The sequence below is a fragment of the Labrus bergylta genome, chromosome 6 (genome assembly GCF_963930695.1).
Source record: "Labrus bergylta chromosome 6, fLabBer1.1, whole genome shotgun sequence".
Lineage (NCBI taxonomy): Eukaryota > Metazoa > Chordata > Actinopteri > Labriformes > Labridae > Labrus > Labrus bergylta.
This window is the reverse complement of record NC_089200.1, coordinates 11,679,961-11,699,423: the sequence shown is the minus strand read 5'-3', so window position 1 is coordinate 11,699,423 and position 19,463 is coordinate 11,679,961. Positions and strand designations below refer to the sequence as shown.

The window sequence follows — 19,463 nt, the reverse complement described above, 5'->3', positions numbered from 1 at the left end:
TGCATATGTGAAAAAGGCTTAAGACAACATGCCCTCACAGGATTGGGCCAGCCTCCACTCACAACCTCTCACACCTGATGCAATGGAACATCCAAACATACACAAACAAACACAAACATGCATAATTACGCAAACAGCTATAAAAACCTGTGAGATTTCCCTGCTGTCACTGCTATTTACAGTGTAAAACAGACACACATCAACCAACACAAAATCTGTAGCAAAACACAGACCTCAATGTCGTTCTTGTATACACATGCAAAAACATTCACAGACACCCCCCTCTTACACACACACACACACACACACACACACACACACACACACACACACACACACACACACACACACACACACACACACACACACACACACACACACACACACACACACACACACACACACACACACACACACACACACACACACACACACACACACACACACACACACACACACACACACAGCCCCAAAATCAATTCATATTGCCTTTATCATATACTATGTCTTACTCGCTTAGACGGCTCACATAAACAGAAACAGATATTCAAACACATATACATACAGCCCTGTCCATGTTCATGAGTGTAAACAAAATGACACTTCACTGTTGATTCATGTCAAGCAAAGTACATGTGTGCATGTGACAAGGCCTTTATGCAAGTCTATGTGTTGTTCCAAAATCTATTTCAGTCTGTATATGTGGATATATGATCTCATTTTGACGAGGCGTTCATGCCACACACACACACACAAAGAAAACAGTTGAATGGACAAATGGAAGTGAATTCTCCCTCTGACAGGCTGTGTTGTATAAGACTGTCTGCATGCAAGGGTTCACATAAGCATCTCATTTCTCTCTGATACTAAGGGTGCTGAGGAATTTGTTCAGTGCAATGGTATTTGGAGCCACATTTTTCGATATATACAGAAACAAGAATATATATATGTAGATAAATATTTTCACTGTTGTCACACATTAAAACGAATGTGTCTCCATAATTGCACAAGGACAAATGATTCATTCTTAAATGTTAATGACTGTTATTGTAATGTATATGTTGATTGTTGATATTTGTATATTGTATATACTTGCTTTGGCAACATAGATTTCTCCGGACACAATTCTTTTTCTTCCTTTTTTGGACTTTATGGGCTTTGTAGATGTCTGATCTGTCATGCCAATTAAGCTTATATGAATTGAATTGAATTGAATTGGGAGAGAGAGATATAAATAGCATAAATAAGACCATATATGCATCAATCTATTTTTTTAAATATATTATTGATGTCCTTATTAATTCAAAATAATATGTAATTGAACTCATAAAAACGAAGAAAAAATATATCATGATATTCACGAAGTGAGAAAACCAAACTGACTTTTTAAAGATTCAAAGAATTGCCATGTTGGGAAAAATGAAGTGCTGTTTTTTAGTTTATGTATATCATGTATTTTGTATGTATACTGATAAAAAGTCAGTCTGAGAAAGAGGAGTGGAAACAAAGTTACTGAGGAGAAAGTTAGAGTGGCAAAAAACAGAGAAACATCCATACCTTCATCAGCCTCCTCTTCCTCAGTGGGCGAGGTCAGTCGTCCTCTTCCTTCATTGCTCCTCTCTGCCTCCCTCTGAAGACTCACCACCTCATACACAGCCTCGCTCTGACCCACCCTCTCTGGGGCCTGCTGTGTAAACACAAATATACACACACAAACAAAAAGATTCTTCATTAAGGTAGGAATCATTTAAATCAATTCACAAAGAAGGGGTAAAAAAGTAAATATTCCTTCTGAAAAGAATATCTAATGATGCTTACTTCTGTGTCAGCAAACAAGACTCTTGTGTTCGACAATAAATTGTTGCCATGTTGGCCAGGGTATTAAAACGCATCCTGACTATATTCTGCTACTTTAACATCTGTTATTAGTTGTTTGTGTGGCTGAAACTAACCAGTGTTCTTATTTGTCAAACAATTTGAATAAATGCTCATCGCAATTTCCTAGCGCCTAGAGCTAGGTCTTAAAGAAGCTTCTTTTGATAACCAAACGACTCTTTACTGACTGTCATAAATGAAGAAAAGCCTTTAAATGTAAGAAAGTGGATCCATCTCAGTCAGACTATTTACAAGAAAAATGACAGAAACAATCTTTTATGAAAAGCTGATTAAATGACTGCAACATGTGGCAGCTCTAGTTGTAGGCACACATTTCCAAAAGAACAAGCCTACTCTGACTTATCACCTCTCGAATAAATGTAATAACACACACACAGAGATTTTTATTTTCTGTTTTTTTTTAAAAGCTGCACTTTGGATAAACGGCAGGGGTCGATTTAACTAATTACAAATACTGAAGTTACTGTTATTAAGTCGTTTTTTCAGGTACATTTACTTTTATCAATATATTTTCAAGTATGTACGTTACTTTTAAAATCAAAATGGTGTACTCACTATAATCTGTATTAAAGTTCTAGTGTGTAAGATTTAATGGAATTTATTGGTGGAGATGGAACAAAGTTTTTCTGACAATGTTTTTATTTTTTTAATAACCTGAGAATAAGAATAGTTGTGTTTTTTTCACCCAAGAATGAGCCTTTTATATGTGCAGAGGGAGAAGGTCCACTATGTTGCAGCACCATGTTTCTACAGTTCTTTTCTTAATTAGGGATACCTCGTCATGGCAGCCAAGTGAACAGCAGAGTCAGTGATTAGCACTGAGCTCTTTCAACCAGCAGCCCATCCATTCTCATTTATCCCTGGCAGAGAGACGTCATACTGACACAATGATATCTGCAGGTGTTCTCTGTGCGGCTGTCAGAGTGGAAGTGGGGCTTGATCTCAACAAGGCAATCAATGTGACTGCCTGAGAACTGACATTGACCAACTGTCTGACCTTATGTGTCAGGGCTGGGCTCACTGTCCCATCAGATGACACCAATAAAGGAAAGAGACAAAGGTTGGAGGAACAACAAGAAGAGCTCTACTATAAGCAACCTAACTGAGATGAGAGTTTGTAAGGTGGCCGCCTCAGTTGAGCCATCAACCTGGCAGATGTCAAAGAGACAAGCTGACAAAGTTGACTGTGTAATCTGGACCCAATGCTAAATGATGCATGTGAGAAAATCGAAACGAAAAAATGTATTCAAATATCTAGGTGTAGAGTTGGTGTAGTTCAGCTGCCTTTCATTGATTATTTGGTCATGTTTTTGCAGCAAAAGGTCCATCAGGGAATCTCTGTTTCAAAATGTGTCTTTTGCAGACTCCCTCTTCAGGAATGTGTTTTTAAATTGATAATTTTTTTTTGTTTGATCGGATGTTTGTTTGATTTGTTTCAAACTCAGAGTCTTTTTAAAGTCTTTTAAACCTTGGCAGTATCGTCTCAGTTTAAAGCTGAATTTCTGTCAGGTAAGTTAAGCGTGTACATGAAATGTCCCATCTAGAGCAGCTTTAGGATGTACTTGAGTATAGTTTCTTATAATTCCTTGCATCCATCTCAGGTTGAGGGGAATCAGGAGTTCAAACTGTCCAAAGCAGCTGCTGAACCCCACACAGGAATCTATTAAACAATGAATCCATTATCTTTTTACAACAGCTAGACGGCAGTAAGAATCAAAACCCAAGTGAATACTTGACTTGCAAACAACAAGAAGAGTAAAGAGATCTAGTGCTGTGATACATTTGACAACCATGTTGCTGAGTTTGAGCTATTTCTTGAACCCATCATGATGTACTGAAGAAGAGAACAAAGACATGAGCAGACTTGACCTCAGCTGTCATAAGCTACTGATGTTCATTTCTAGTCAATTCAATAACTGTAGGGATATGGCCTCACTTCTCCACCTGGTGAAGCAGATCAATAAGCTCTATTGATCTCCCTACTCGCACAGAGTCTAATGACTAAGTCGAGTCAGTGATGAGAGCACAAATTAGATGAGAATATCAAGTCTGTGGTATTATTAGAGAAAATCTGAGGACGCTTTGGTAACGAATCAATTACAGACACTGATCAAATTGTGAGATATATTTGGGTCAGAGAAACTCCCACAGTACACAAACACCATCTTTTAATGTGGATTTAGGATAAGAAAGAGACAGCATTTTCTTATCTTTTCAGTTTCCTCTGCTAAATCTAAATTCTCTGAGATAATATAACAGGAATATCTAAACAGGCAATGTGTCTTTGTAAAACCTTCAACTGTGTTTCTAGTACAATGCAGTTTTCAAGTGTTGTCAGCTTAAACAAGAGTGGTGTTTCTCAACCACTGATTTAACTCTGTGTAGTTGGTTTCTTCAACTGCTGGATACCGGATCAAGCTTTAGATGCTCATTTCAAAGCTTACAACATGGTAACTGGGATTTAATTTTTAAAAAGTGCATAAATGTTTTGAAAAACGACTTAGATCACCGGCAGGAACATTTATTTAAAGCTCAAACTTGGTGGAAGAGTTCATCTCCTGCAGATTTTATTTTCTTTAAATATCTGATAATATTTTACAAACTCAACATGTTTAATATTGGATGAGGTAAAGGCTTGGACTAAACATTTATTTTCAGAAATTTAACTTCGTCCCAGCCTGTCAAATTGTGGTTTAAACTCAACCTATTGATCTTGAAATAAACTTAACTGACAGTAGAGCTTGCCCTAGGCAGTGAGGGGGGGGGGGGGGGGGGGGGTTTCCTCTCACTGATAAAGCAGGCAGAAGAAAAACACAGAAAACATTCAGAGAAGTTGGCACAGATAATGACTCCCTGGGACTGCAGCTGGCTAATGACAGTTTTAGGCAAAATAACACAATGGGACTATATATTTCCTTTGTGTGTGTATCACCTCTGATTGCCATCTTCCACAAAAACCTCCACACAATATTATCTTTTAATTAGCTCCTAACCACAGCACCAGTCCAAAACTCCCCCTTTTACAGAGGAGATAACTAGAGAGGCAATCAGGCGTACGAGTCAGACCGCCGCTGTTAATTACTACACTGCCAATAATGAGACAGAGCCTCTTATTAGCTTCCTACAATCCAAAGCTTCCTAACACTTCACTGCTTCCCCAGCTCCCCACGGCCTTCTAGAGGAGATCTGCTTTTTAACAGGAGAGAGAAAGATTACAGTTTAACTATGACGCATCTGCAGAAACTGCTCAGACTGGTGGAAAAATGTACGTGAATGAGAGTGCCGCTCTTTTTGAGAACTTGTTTCATCAACTTAGATGTGAGAAAATTCATGCTATGAGGGGTAAACAGATAATGTTGTGCAACTGGGAAATATTCTGTGCCAGTCCTGACAACTAAAACTACAAAAAACACACCAGAAATGAAGCGGTTTACTTTTAGATCAGAGTTCGTTAACCTGGCTGTTAAGACGTTTCTTTAAAAAGATATTTAAAACAAAAACATTGGTAGGCCTTTAGTCTGAAAAGTCAGGGGTGAATGTTGTGGATTTACCTGTCTGAGTTTTAGGTAGAAGGTCTCACTGAAGGTCTTGCGGCTGAAGTACCAGAAGCGCTCGTTTGATGGATAAACCCTAACCGGAGTCTCCATCAGGAAGCGCACTGGCTCCACCACCTCAGTTACCACCAGGTCTGCTGCCACTGTCATGAAGACCTGCTTATCTGGAGAAAGGCAGAGAGAAAGAGCGAAAAAAACAAGGTTACTGTGGAGGCTTTATGTGAGAGTCCCAAGTGCCTTTTCTTTTTATTTAATATGAACCAATCCAGCTAAATGAGATCATTTAATGCATTCAGTGAAGATCATCTAACAATCTTTCATCAGGTAAAATCACAGTGATAAGTACCCGCTATCAACATCTGTTATGAGTTGACGCTATACAAATAAAAATTGATTGATTGATTGATTGATTGATCTACAGTTTTACTGCAGAGCATTCAAGGTGTAAACAGGGTAAAAATTGTTCACCAAGCCAAATCTGTAAATCAGTGAAAACTTATTACTACTTATAATGACAAAAATCTTACTTTTACAATGAATTTACAGATCCGTACATTTCACTGTAACATATTGCTATTCATCTGATTGGTTTCTACTGGGAGGCAGCTCATCATGTAACCTGTGGAGACGTCACACCCCCTAGTGGATAAGGACTTCACTTTTACATCTCCTACTATCCAACTGATTAGATGTTTTGTTTTTTTTGCTTTAAAATCCATCCTGCAAGATGAGCCCTGGAGCTTAAAAGTATTTGTCAAAGTACTGAAGGTTGGTAAGACAAGATGTGAGCTAAAAACCAACCAATCACTTGTTGCTTCTGTTAAAAGGGACAAACTTATTATGATGGACGAATAAATAAACAAAAATAAGACTGAAGGGAGAGGCGTGAATTACATCAACTATTCTACTATTTCACTATCAGCATCTTCAAATGTTGGGGTTGGATTCTGATGGAAACATTTCTCAGGAAAAAATACTGAAGCTCAGATATCTTTAGTGGTCATGCTGTGATAGCTTACTGCTAACTGACTTTGAAAAAAAAAAAAAGGCTTCCTACGGTTGCCATGCTGTAAGCTCCATATGGCTGCAAGATATATTGGGGCAGAGTAACTTGGAAACAATCACTAATACACAACAATTAGTAAAGTTTAGATTTCTAACAGCAGTAAAGAAAGCTGTAAGGAAAAAGAGTTCCTACAGCTTATGTGTTGTCATTTAAATAACCACATCCTTAAAAGCCAACAGTCGTTGGTCTATCTGCTATTAAAAGCTCAGCAAGAAACTAGCTAACACGCATTATTACCACATAAGTGTTTCCAGATGGAAGTACACGTATTTTAAAATTAACACAATATCAAAAGCAGATTAATAGTTAATTAAACACGCTACTTCCAAATCATGAAGAACTTGTTTCAAATCTAACCTTTGCCTGGTATTTCTTTTAATTTAAGTAAAAGTGTGATGTAAAATCTGTCTGACTTCATAGGATGTTTAAGACTGCCTGAGTGCCACATGGATATTACACCCACTAAAGAGGGAAACTATCGGAGCCTTCAATTCAGCAGGTTGCCAAGAAGTGTACATTTTGAGCAGTAATGGTTTTAGTGAGGCAAACTTTTTGCATAGAAACCCTCTTTTGGATCTGGTCTGAACACGAGCTAATGCATCTCTTTTAAAAGACAAGACGGTTGGGTTCTTCTCAGGTAAATCAACTCCTTCAGCTGGGGCATGTTTATATGAGTGAGTCCTCTTTTAGAAGGCTTTAACATTGAAGGCAGCAATACTTCTTATTTTCTGTTGAATTAATGATTATGTTATTTTATTTCCTTGTTTAATTCAGACTGTAGATACATTAAGTAACCCCCGCCCCCACAAAAAAATAAACTACCTTAACAACTGATTACTGGCTATACTATCATTTCATAATGTATATTTGTGAGCAATAAAAAAAAAAAATCAGTAACACTTTAAAGTAAGGTCAAAATATTAACCAACAACTAGTTTCATAGAGTAGCTTAACGGCTATTAATTAGTCATTATTAAGCGTTAATTCGTACTTTACCCTACATGACCATGGTCTACAGCTTATAGGTCATCAACTAAGTTTGCCTCAATACCCTCCTAATTACTGTTTATGGATAGTAAGTTAGGAAGTTGTTGAAAATAAATTGTGATTTGAATATGCTTTGCGCTTAATGCTGACTAATAATTAGCTAGCACTCTACTAATTAGCATCTAGTTAATGGTGAATTTAAATAAATGAATAACTTAATCTAAAGTGATATAAAAAAATCCTTATTTTGCAGAACATAATCAATTCTATTTTCATCGAACAGCACATGCATGGGTGCATACATTGTGAAACAAGAGGTCAGTTTGAAACTTCATTATGCCATTAAGGACTTTGTCATCATGTTGTGTTATTAGAAGTCCCTCATGCAGAACAAAGAGCCAACAGAGAGGCCTGCAAAGGGAACTGAGTAAGGGTAACGTCCTCAAGGTGCTTTTTCACTCATTTTTCTCTCATATGAAAGCGTCTACAGCTCCGTCCTCTCTGCTGTCAAACACAATGTGTTCATACTTCAACATGTGAAAATGTGAAGCTTTGGCAAGCAGTGGGTTCAAAAGGCCAGGGCTTGGTTGTGCTTCAGAATGGAGGCAATTATCATATCCAGGCTCTGATGCTAGCGCTGCATTTTTCCAGGCACGACCTTGAGCTTTGTGCAGCCCCACATCACATTTGTGACATAAATGTATGGAAATACTTTCAAACTTCTGTGTGTGAAAGACATGTTAACATGCACTGGTGGATACCAATAGAAATGCAGCAAAACCTAGTGCAGAAATACCTAAAAAATAAAACATTTTACTGGCATCTCACAAAAAGTTGCTATGTGGACTGAAGTATTGAATAAGCAAATGTATGGATACATTTCACTTACATGCCTTTATAAATACTTTGAATTTAATCTTAAAGCCTTGAAGTAAATGTTAAAACCAGTAAAACCAATACTCTCTGAAGTTTTCACGTCTGTTCTGAAAACAAATTAAGTTGTATTCATTTGCTGACAAAGAAGGGGACAACATCTCTCCTCACCTTTAGGCGTGTCTTCATTTAGAGGCTGGAAAGCGGCCATGTTGGGGTTCCATGTTCCTGTGATCACATAGGCCTTCCCGTCAGAGCTCTTTCCCATCGACTCCTGTGTAGGTATTATTGCATGGATTCAGTACTGACAGTAATTACAACATCATCACGGTTTTCTGGGGTCCTTGTTTAGCTCAGTTGGTAGAGCAAGCGCCCCTTGAGGCTTCAGTCCTCAACACACTGGTAGAGGATAGACTCCTGATCCTGACCCGGGGTGCATGTCATCCCCAACTTTCTCTTCCCCCTTGCCTTATAGAGTGAGTATTACATTATTAACATGAAATATAAATGCAGGTAAATTAATGTCTACAAGAAATCATTAAAGAATGGTACCTGGCCATGTACTGTACGTTTGATATATATATTTTTTTCATACTTTATTAATCCCTGAGAGAAATTCTGGTTTACAGTCTGTTATTTTACAGACATGCTTCTAACGAATTACACACATGCACATACAGGACCATGCATTAGTGGAGTGGAGTGGACATGCAGTGGATATGCTAATTTGTTTAATTAAAAAAGAGCCACTACTTTTACACTGATGAAGTACTTTGCTCTGTGTCGTGCCAGTAAAATGAGAGAAGGTAGGCTCTGCTCACCATGTCTAGTAGATGCATGTCACTGTTGCAGACTTTCTGTCCTGGACTCAGCAGCATCCCAAAACACCTAGATGGAAGACACAGCAGGTAAAATAATAAATCAATTCCATTGCAGAGTTATGGTCTGCTCTCTCCAGCAGAGTGAGGCATATTCATCTGGAGAGAAAAGTTAACAACTGAACAAACAACTCAGATAAATCATGTAAAAATTGTAGATGAATAACAATCTTTCCAGCAGTTCAGGCAACAATTTGCCACCCTGACCATTGGACTTTACTGTCATGTGGAGATCTTTTACAAAGTCCCTGCTGTTGCTGGTTATTTTTAGTATTCCTTTGACACTAAAAATAAGGAGAAAGCAGGTATCTGTCACCCTCAAAAAACAGTAGAGAAGCAGATGACCTAGTTCTCAGGTGCTGCTGGAGCATGTAACACACAAAATGAGAGCGGTTTCAAAAAGTTGTATGTTATTCTTCCCATTCAATGTGGCTTTACTTTCATTATATAGTACACAGTTCCGTTTTGTTTTACTTTCAGCAAAACTTTGACTTCTCAGACTTAGACTTTTAAAAAGGGCGGTGCAGTCTTTAATTTTGAAAACTGTTGTTTAACGTGTCATAATGAAGTTTAAAATAAGATTTAAGATTCTGGGTGCTGTTTGCATACACAGCATTTTGGGAGTATTTTTTTTAGAGCTCTCCATAGTTTCCTCCTTTTGTTCAACTCATTCGTCCGGGTGATCGATCAAAAGCTGTACAGCAGCTGTGATGTAGCTACAAGACAGCTGAAAAAGCAAACCTCTTTTTACAGTAAACAGAGGCTTTGACGCAAGCTTGCAGGAGGATGTAAACATTTCACTAAGTGATTTTTAGCATTTGGAAAGCTAAGTGCAAGCCAACCAGTGGTAAACCTAAGCTAGAGAGAAGCTAAGTGCAGAAAATAATTGGCAAAGAAATAAATGTAATACAACAACTGTGATACAGACCAACTTCAACAAAAATCCCTCAGAGGAAGGTTGCTGAGACCTTGTCATGCATCATCTCTTTTCAAATGTATCCTCACCTTTCGATGCCGAGTTCCTTGTTGCACATTTGTTGAACTGAAACCACAACCTTCTTCTGAACTCCCTGACGCAGCTTGAAGTAGAACTTATCTCTGTCCTTAGGCACTGGACTGTGGAGAGGAAGAAGGGAGGGGATTTTTTAATCTACAACCTAAGGGAACGTAATTTGTGTCTGTGTATTGGTGTACTGTGAAGGTCTACATGTTTTAATTAACCCTGTTCAAAATTATTTTTCTCTCTGTCTTGATGCCTTTCACTTTGATCCCCTTTGAAAACAGATACACTCCTTAAACATAACCCATTTATATAATGACATGTCTTCCTTCTGTTCTTTTGTTTATTATATATGTTATGGGTGTCCGGTGCACTTTCAGGACAGTTATTGGGTCATTTAATCTTGAAAATGAAAATCCATCTCTAAAATATTTGATGTATAAAAGCTTGTGTCTTACTGAGCTGACACACTCTGTGCTCTTAATATATTCAGTGTTTCCCCTACCATTATATAAGGGTATTATTATCTTCCATATAATGTCAAAGGTAGAAAGGCAGCATATTTTTGGTAAATTTACAGACCCAATCTTACTCTATAATTAAATTGTGTTTTTTGCATGTGTGTGTATGTGTGGACAAGGTACCTGTAGTTTCCCTTGCCATCATCCTCTTTGACCTCCAGTGAGACAGTGAAGGTGTAGAGGTCGCTGTCGGGCGGTCCAGATACTCCCATGTCCCTGATGTCTGCGGGCCGTGAAGAACGCTTGAAGGCTGTGGAGAAACTGTACAGGATGCGGCTGACCTGGATTGGAAACAGAAAAACACTGAGCTTTATACAAAAAAGTAGAAACTAGAAAGATAGGATTAAAGGATTAAGAACAGTGAAGCCAAACTAAATTAAAGTATCAAAACTAAATAAAAGGAATCATTAGAGAATTTTAAAAACAAAATAATGTTTGCAAAAGTAAGGAAAGTAAGAAACAAGTAAAGAGTCTAAATATACTGAATGGAAAATGGTTTTCAAAATAAAAGACAGTGATAATGACGAGAAGAGTGATAGGCAGATTGCACAGATAAAAAAGGAAAGCAACAGGGCCCTCTGCTGGTGTACTGATGCCAGTACATATTTGAAAGTTGCATCAAAGGAATGCAAAATTGTAATTAGCTACTTCAAATCTTACTGTACCCAAAACATATGTTGGTCACTGTTTCTATCTCCAAACAAACTTTTAATAAGTTCCCTTTTATTTCTCAATGACACCATATCTTTATTTCCCAGGGTCACTTTAAAACCATCCAGTGAAGTTCTGCTTTTCACATGTAGCCAAAAAAAAGGCAGCCGTCGCCTTTTTTTCAGCCAACTTGTTGCTTAATATTATGGGATGACGCGCTCCAAGGCAGACTAAAAACCATACTGAGCTGTAGCTTTGAATGAGAAATCTATATTGTTTGCACACAACTCACCGCCTCTTTGATGTGGCACGAAAAGACGTGAATCTGGAAGTCCTCTGAGCTCCGGTAACTCTCCGTAAAGGAGAAGCAGTCACTCTCCACTGAGCCCTCCTGTCCACGAGCACAGAACAACACCTTGTAGATGGGAAAGGAGGCGATCTCAGTGCCTGAAGCCTGGTCCACGATCCTGGGGAAATTTATTTGACATGTGAACACCCTGCTTTGTTTCAGACTTCTGATCAGTGTAATAGTTTATTTAATGTGCTCCACTCCAATCTGTGAATGACATTGAGAAGGTATAATCTTTTAATATTTAATTTAGAATGTATCCATTCCAGATCAGCTCATTTCTAAATATCTGTGACCTTGGATGTCTGAATATTTTTCTATCATTGAAAATGTTTTGATCATTATGTGTTATATTTAAAATAATAACAGATACTGCTTATTACTGTGCAATCAAAAATTTTCTGTACGGTACCAGTCTACCTCAACAACTGGCTTTAAACTTCAAACAATTCAGTCAAGCTTCCTTTCTTGTGTGATGTCATCTTTATAACCGTTATCTTGCAGAAGTGATATGTCAAAATGTTCCTGTGTGAAAAAAAAAAAAGCCACGACTAATTTCCTCTTTGATGAATCCAAGTATTTCATTTTGAAACTTTCAGTAAACTCATGTACATCCACATCATCAGAAACCTTACTTTGTTCTCTGCCTGCTTTCATTCAGACTGTTATTGAACAGGCTACTCTAAGGCAAGCCAATAAGATTGTCAGTGATCCCTCCCATGTTCTACACAGTACGAGTTTCTGCCCTTTGGTAAGAGATTTAGAGTTCCCTGTTGTTGACTGAACAGGTTTAAAAATTCATTTATTCCTGTGTCTATAAGCCTTTTAAATTGGCAAATAAAGCAGGAAAGGCACTGGACTATAATTTGTTTTTGCACTGGTATTTTCAGAACGTGTCATCAACAGATATGTGAACCCCACACTGGGACTTCAATTATTACACAGATGAGAATGCGATGTGGAAGTACAAGTGTGTAATGACGGCAGTACTTCCTGAAAGCGCTGTTGCGGAATTGCCATGTTTTAAGGGTTTCTGTTTCAGTGTGTGTCTGACCTGACAGAGCCATCTGGTCCACAGGGGACATGCAGGGTGATGGGGATGGGGATGGCACTTTCAGCTCTCAGTGTGGCCATGGCACTTTGTGCTTCAGCCTCGTTGCGAGGGGCTTTGACCCAGGTGCAGCCAAGGTAGGACAACTTGTTGAACTGGACACTGTCCTCCTCTGGAGCTGTGGGACTGGATGGTGCTGGACATGCTTCTGTCAACAGACAGATACTAGGTTGTGATATTGGTGATTTTTCTGAAGAGTGTGTTTTCTCCTTCCTCTTCTATTCTTCCATATTCAAAGCTAAATGCTCACCTATGGCCCAATAAACCTGAACCCATTTGAACCAAGATAAAAATACTGGATTTGTATTAGCTTTTATTGCTTCTCCAAAATGAGCTTCACACTTTTCAAACAGGAAGGAGAACAATAAGAGTGGTAGCTGGACTTCCAGTGCTGACTGAGTCTAACTCTGCAGCACACGAACCGTTTCCTCTGAGATAACTATACACTGCACTATACACTGCACTATACACTGCACTATACACTGCACTATACACTGCCATAACTGAAGGTGTGAAAAGCTGTTACTGCAGGTTCATAACTAGCTGTGTAATGCTATCTGGCAGATTTGAACCTTGAAGCTGACAAGATCAAGTCTGCTCTTTACCTGCAGGTTGGGGCTCCAGGACTCGGCTCTCTGGATCCTTGTGCTTCTCCATCTTTTCCACGCTGCTCTTCTCCACCTTAACCTCATCATCATCATCATCCAAAAGCTCTTCCATTGCTTTCTCCAGCTGCTCACTGCCATTCCAAGACATCTGGGCGAGAGGGAGAGAGAAAAAAACAGGGTGGTAAAACAGGCTGAAGAAAAGAAAAGAGATATGACAGAGAGCTGAGCTTACTGAACTGAGTCAATGTGGGGAGAAATGCTGATCATCTTGTGTCAAACATGGTTTTATAGGTTTTAAAATCCAGGTTCTGAGAAATGTAATGGTGATTTAAGTAGCCATAATAGTTCTAGTGGCATCAATATGCATTTTTGGATGAGTTAACAAAAAACCAGGGGGGTGATGGTAAAAAATGTCTTTTAGCTGCTATGTTTGGCCTTGGAACTGCAAATCTGATCAGCAGCCTTTATTGTATTTTGCCAAGTGAAAATAAATAATACTTCTTCCATCATTCACATCAGGCTTATAAAGGTTCATCAATGTGCAATTCTGACCTTGAGTCTTGGTTTGCCCCCTGAGCCCTGAGGTGACCCAGCAGCACTGGACTGGACCAGAACAAACTCCTCGCTGGTGACGGTGGCCACGGACTCGGTAGAGCTGCTGACTTTTCCGAGTGAGGAGCTGTCATCCATGGCTGGCTGCTTTACTCAAGAGTTAGCTGGGGAGACTAGGGTTAAAGTTCTCCCCTTCCTGTCCACCCAGCTCTGTAGGAGGGCAGCCTGAATGCACAACATAAATGGGTTTGTATTATAACTGATATATCAATGATCACTTTGGGACATCTCTGTGAAAGTTCCTTAGATACAAAGCTATACCACGATCTAAATAGTGTTATTTCCACAAGGTAGGTGCACTTTCTAGGACATATTCAATAGCAAAAGATACATTTTAGTAGGTCACAGTTTGGTACCATGTTCAGTGTTTCATTATAAAATGAAATATAATTTTCATCAGCAAACGACAAGACATTAAGTCAGTACTTGGGCTCAGCAAAACCCTTTCAGATGGGGGCCAAAAGCCAAAAGTGGTGCAATTCAAAGGTGGTCCGAAGGCGAAGAAATCCACATCAGGATTTTATGAAGCAGAAATATAATTTGAGCATGATTTGAAAAGCTTGACAGCAAATAATGAAATCTGCTGTTCATGAAATTTGATCAGAAGTGATCTTATGATTAAACTGCCTTGAGGCTATGCACATTATATATTTATGCAAATCATTTGGCAACCAAGGTTGGTTACACATACACACATCAGCATGTGCATTTCAATGATTTAAAGGCAAACCTTTTTAGAAATGCCTGTGTCCTTCATTACTTCATTAAGTCCATTAAGTAGGGAATGACAGCACCCTGTCTCATCTTTGAGTTAATGATACCAGATCAGAGTTAAGGTCAATTTGTTAACCCAGCTGCAAATGTACTTTTGCAAACTTAAATTTCTCCCTGCCACCTACAAAATCAATTATATAGGCTGTCTGATGCTAATGTGTTGCTAACTGTTGGGTTAATGTTTCTTGTGAAGTATTTACTATTACTATGTTTACTTTCGTGGGCTCTACAATTCATGTACTGCATGTTTACAAGTGAAAAAGAGCAAACAAGTACTGTCTGTGTCTGGCCCTCGTCTCTACATGTCCCATTCCGCAGGCTCAATAATGTGCCTTGAAAAAAACGTCACCATAAACAAACATGGACTCAGCAGGCAAAGCCGGTTAAAACATGACTATAATGAAGCAACATATCAAAGATAAACAAAACACACATAGTTAAAGTAAGTATTCTCTAAAATGCCCTAAGTATTGTTTGATAAAGACAGAAAATGCCTTTAGCAGCAAGTGATCTGCAAAATAAAGTAATGCTTGGCGGACATTTGTATACAGCCCAAGCAGTTGAGATTTGGAGAAGTAGTGTTGGGTGATGTTGTGCGCACACACACACACACATAAAGAACCAATGCATGAAGCGGGCATTCATCGACACACAGTGACATGATTAAAAGCATACAAAAGGCATTCATACACACTAAACCCTGGGAAATTATTTTCATACACAAATTTGTACACACACAGAAACACTCATGGGGGAAGCAGCAGGGTCATGTGCTCCTATCATGCTAACTCAATTACCCACAGAGCAGCATGAAACAGAAAGTGAACTATCAGGCTGATCTACTTACAAAAGAAGATGCAATGAGAAGCCCAGATAAAGGGACACAGACAGCAACAATGCATGTCTGGAAGTAATGTCATTTAGAGAAAATATCTGCATGTATTCTGTTGGATCTTATGTCTGCTCTTTTAGTGTTACGGTGCGTCTGATGTGGTTATGGCACTCCAGTAATACGGAATTGGCAATTCATTGTAATTACTTAATGTTTCCTGCGCAATTACAGAACATCCCATGATCTCCCTCCCACACACAAATACTTTGCATCAGAAAGGCAACATGTAACAACTGAGGTTTCATCACAAAAAAAACCCTCCAGTATCTGAAGTAGGACCACAAATTAAAGTGTCCCAAATCTGATTTGAAAAGATCACATTACTTATGACATGTGCTGTTTAAACTCAATCTGAGTAACATATGCAAAAGTATCAGATATAGGTCACTTTTGCCTGCAGTGTAAATGTAGTTAACAACACAGTAGCAGATTTGTCAAGTGTCAAGACCAGCCTTGCCCACCAGGACAGTCACAGTTAGCACCAAACTACTGCCTGCATGGAAACTGTGAGAGGCCAGTATGCAGACAACCTGAACAACACCCACAGCCACAGAGCTTACCAGACAAATTTCATCAATGAGGGTGTGTTTCAGTGGTTGCCTCGGCAAAAGTCAACAGAGTGTATCAACATTAATACTGTAATCCAAGTCAATGGTGTCAGAGCAGTAAGTTTCAAAGTTATGGATGGAGCAAGAAAAGTTGACTGAAATAACCAAAAATATTGTATAACATTAGAACATGAAGAGATTTGAATTCATGACCATGTGTGAAAACGTACACCTTTGAGGTGATGCCTCTGACGGTATAATAAAGGTAATAATGATGAAGGTGTGTGGCTCGTGCAACAGTCTAAGTCCATCTGCTTTGTCACTGCTGTTTACTTTTCATTGAGTTACACATGTAGGACTGCCCTTTATCTCAATTCACTGAATGATCTTTCAAACACTGACCAGACCTGTTCAATGGGTATTAAAGACAACAATAACAACGTTAGGGTTAGGCAGAGGCTGATCCCGGAAACACATCTGTACAAAAGTATTCATCAAGAGCATCGATCAAGCATCACACATCATGTTACATGTAACCTCAGCTCGTCCTAAAATGTGAATGAGATTGATTCACACAGCACCAAAGAGAGAGAAGCTGACCTCTTTGAAAACAAGAACTGAAAGTACTCTAATGCTTTAAGGGTCTTTATTTTTGGTGACTTCCTGCCACCTAAATAACTTCACCTAAGGCCTGATGCTAAAACCAAGTTATTTGCATAGTTAAATATATTGGTCTCATATGTTTCATGTATTTGCAACAGATTTAAATATATGACTATCCCTATGAATAAAGTATGCTGTTCTAACAGCCTGTTTACATACTGTACACGGAAGCAACACAACAACAAACATACCAGAAATAGACTTTTCCTTTTGATAAAATCTAACGAATAATGTGATTAATTCCAAACAAGCTGGTTATTGTTCTGGCTGGCTACAGTATGTACACTTAGCATGAAGAAGGTCCTTCATGACAAAGAAAACAAAACCTACAACAAAAGCCCACTTTGGTTTGGTGCCAGTGTAAAGTTTGGCCTACATTAGAAAAGCACCTGTTGATTCCTGTTGGTTTAAACAGCAGCAAACCACAGCCAGTCTACATTTGTGCAGAAGATCACGCTGGAAACTATTATTTATCAGTTATCACAAAAAAACAGGTGAAAATCACTATTTCCAGTTTCTGTTATTCCTTTGTTAAATTAGAATAATTGAAAACATTGATAAGCCTAAATATATTTGAGGAGCTGAAACCCCTCCGTTTAAAAACAAAGTCCTTACCATGAAAATGTATTTACTCAATTATCAGAGTTGCTAACTACTCTTGTGATGATGGAATAAGTGATGAACTGATTTACCAGTGAAGTTCTACAAAAACTATTAAAAAAATGTTTTTACCTTTAACCATATCCATCTTGAGCATTTCAATATTAAGGAAATACCCAAATAATTTACAACTCCTTGAAATATCATTGAAACAGACTATCATTTTCAAACTGCAGCACTGCTTCTCTTATTTTCTAGCCTTATTGAGTTAAGCAAGTGTAAAAGATACATCTCAACACTTATTGTTTTTTTCCTCACAGTTATGGAGATCCCCCTGTGGTGCATTATCATTTTTGATTCAACATCATATTGAGATATCAAATTATTGGGGCGCCAGTTGTCTAGTGTTGAGTTTGCGCGTCCCAAGTACAGAAGCCACAGTCTTCAAAGCAGGCGGCCTGGGTTCTAGTTCGACCTGTGGCTCCTTTGCTGCATATTATTCCCCCCTCTCGCTTTCTCTCATTTCTGTCTCTGTAATTAAAAGGCATACGAAGTTCAAAACAAAAGACATCATATTATTACACTATACCAGATGTCCCCCTAAATTTGGGGGGGCGATGTAATGTTGTGACTTTGAAAAAATATCTTCTATTTGTAAAAGCTGAGTTTAAGTCCTGTTATGTTTTGTCCTCTCAAAAAGACTGTCACTATGGCAAAGTAAAACAACATCATTGATTTCACCTTGCCCTGCTTTAGACATGCGATGTGACAGTGACTTCTTGGGTTTCTACTTAAGGCTGACAGCAAAAGACACAGTCTGAAATTATGATGTCATCCAGACACTCAAAACTTGGAGGGGATCCAAACTGTGGGGGGGGGGGGATGCTGGGACACCACAGCAGCTACTGAGATGCTACTTAAGCATAGGTACATTTTAATCAAAACTACTCCATAAGCCCTCCAGTCAAAAATGAAAACAAAAAATACCTTTTCACGAATCACACTTTCTTAAATGCAGCTATACCAAAAGGGTCACCTGATTACATCAATTATGCAGATGTTGGAGGTCTCATTTCTATCTTGTCAGTGCCTCTCTCACAATATATTATTCTGTGTTGTGTTGGCTGTTCTCTTTAATCACAGTAAAAACTGTAAATGCTGCTCTGTGTCTTCAGGCCTGGATGGAGCACATCACAGTCTCCCTCAAAACCAGCAGTGTGCTAACTCAGTGAAGCAGATCTTCTCATTAAAAGCTGTTTTAAGGACATGTAATGGGTCAATTACAATAGCTTGGGGTTTTCCGTCTTAAAACGCCAATCTGAGTGGGAAAACACAAATACAAAGCAGACTTGTAAAGCGGATAGACTCCTTTCATAACAGCTAGCTCAGGCAAACAACACATAAGAAGACAGTCGAGGCAACAACAACAAAAAAAAGAGCTAGCGGCAAGCACAGTTATCGGTACAGTCTTTCCTTGTCGCTCTAATAATATCATAGTTTTGTCTCAAGAAAAACCTGCAAGGAATCGGGAGCCAGGACAGGTGAAAGTAAGCTAAACAGGAAGTACCTGTGTTCCAGCGAGCTAATGCTAAGTGTGGCTAATGCTAACCAGCTCGAAGTCCAAAACAGTTGGACCACTGTGGGAGCGGGCTCACAGCAACACCCCGCCCGGCTCCGTCCGGAGGAATATAACGACAGTGAAGAAGGAAAACAGCGTTTCCCTGCTCACTGCATGTAGAGAGGGTGCTATTATAAGCGCTGGTGTTGATGAAAGAGCTGTCAACTTACTTGTTTAAAGCGTTGTAGAGTTTCTTTCCAAGCTAGCTGTCAGAAGAGTTGTAGCGAAGATCGTATATGTTTGAGAGGATGAATCACTCGGG

General features: G+C 38.8%; 1 protein-coding gene across 2 annotated transcripts in view; it reads right to left on the bottom strand.

The window, feature by feature from the left end:
- The window catches only part of rabgap1l (RAB GTPase activating protein 1-like), a 109,161-nt gene extending 89,701 nt beyond the window's left edge, over positions 1-19,460 (bottom strand). The window contains exons 1-11 of one of the 2 annotated variants that reach the window (XM_020656132.3): positions 19,372-19,460; positions 14,047-14,271; positions 13,492-13,642; positions 12,830-13,034; positions 11,719-11,893; positions 10,899-11,056; positions 10,260-10,370; positions 9,198-9,264; positions 8,548-8,650; positions 5,448-5,614; positions 1,558-1,687 (exon numbers count right to left, since the gene is read on the bottom strand). In XM_020656132.3, the coding sequence (XP_020511788.1) occupies positions 1,558-1,687; positions 5,448-5,614; positions 8,548-8,650; positions 9,198-9,264; positions 10,260-10,370; positions 10,899-11,056; positions 11,719-11,893; positions 12,830-13,034; positions 13,492-13,642; positions 14,047-14,184 (1,405 nt within the window). In that variant the 5' untranslated portion in view covers positions 14,185-14,271; positions 19,372-19,460. The remainder of the gene's footprint in view (positions 1-1,557; positions 1,688-5,447; positions 5,615-8,547; positions 8,651-9,197; positions 9,265-10,259; positions 10,371-10,898; positions 11,057-11,718; positions 11,894-12,829; positions 13,035-13,491; positions 13,643-14,046; positions 14,272-19,371) is intronic. The other variant, XM_020656140.3, reaches the window with a different exon arrangement.
- Between the last annotated feature and the right edge of the window lie 3 nt (positions 19,461-19,463).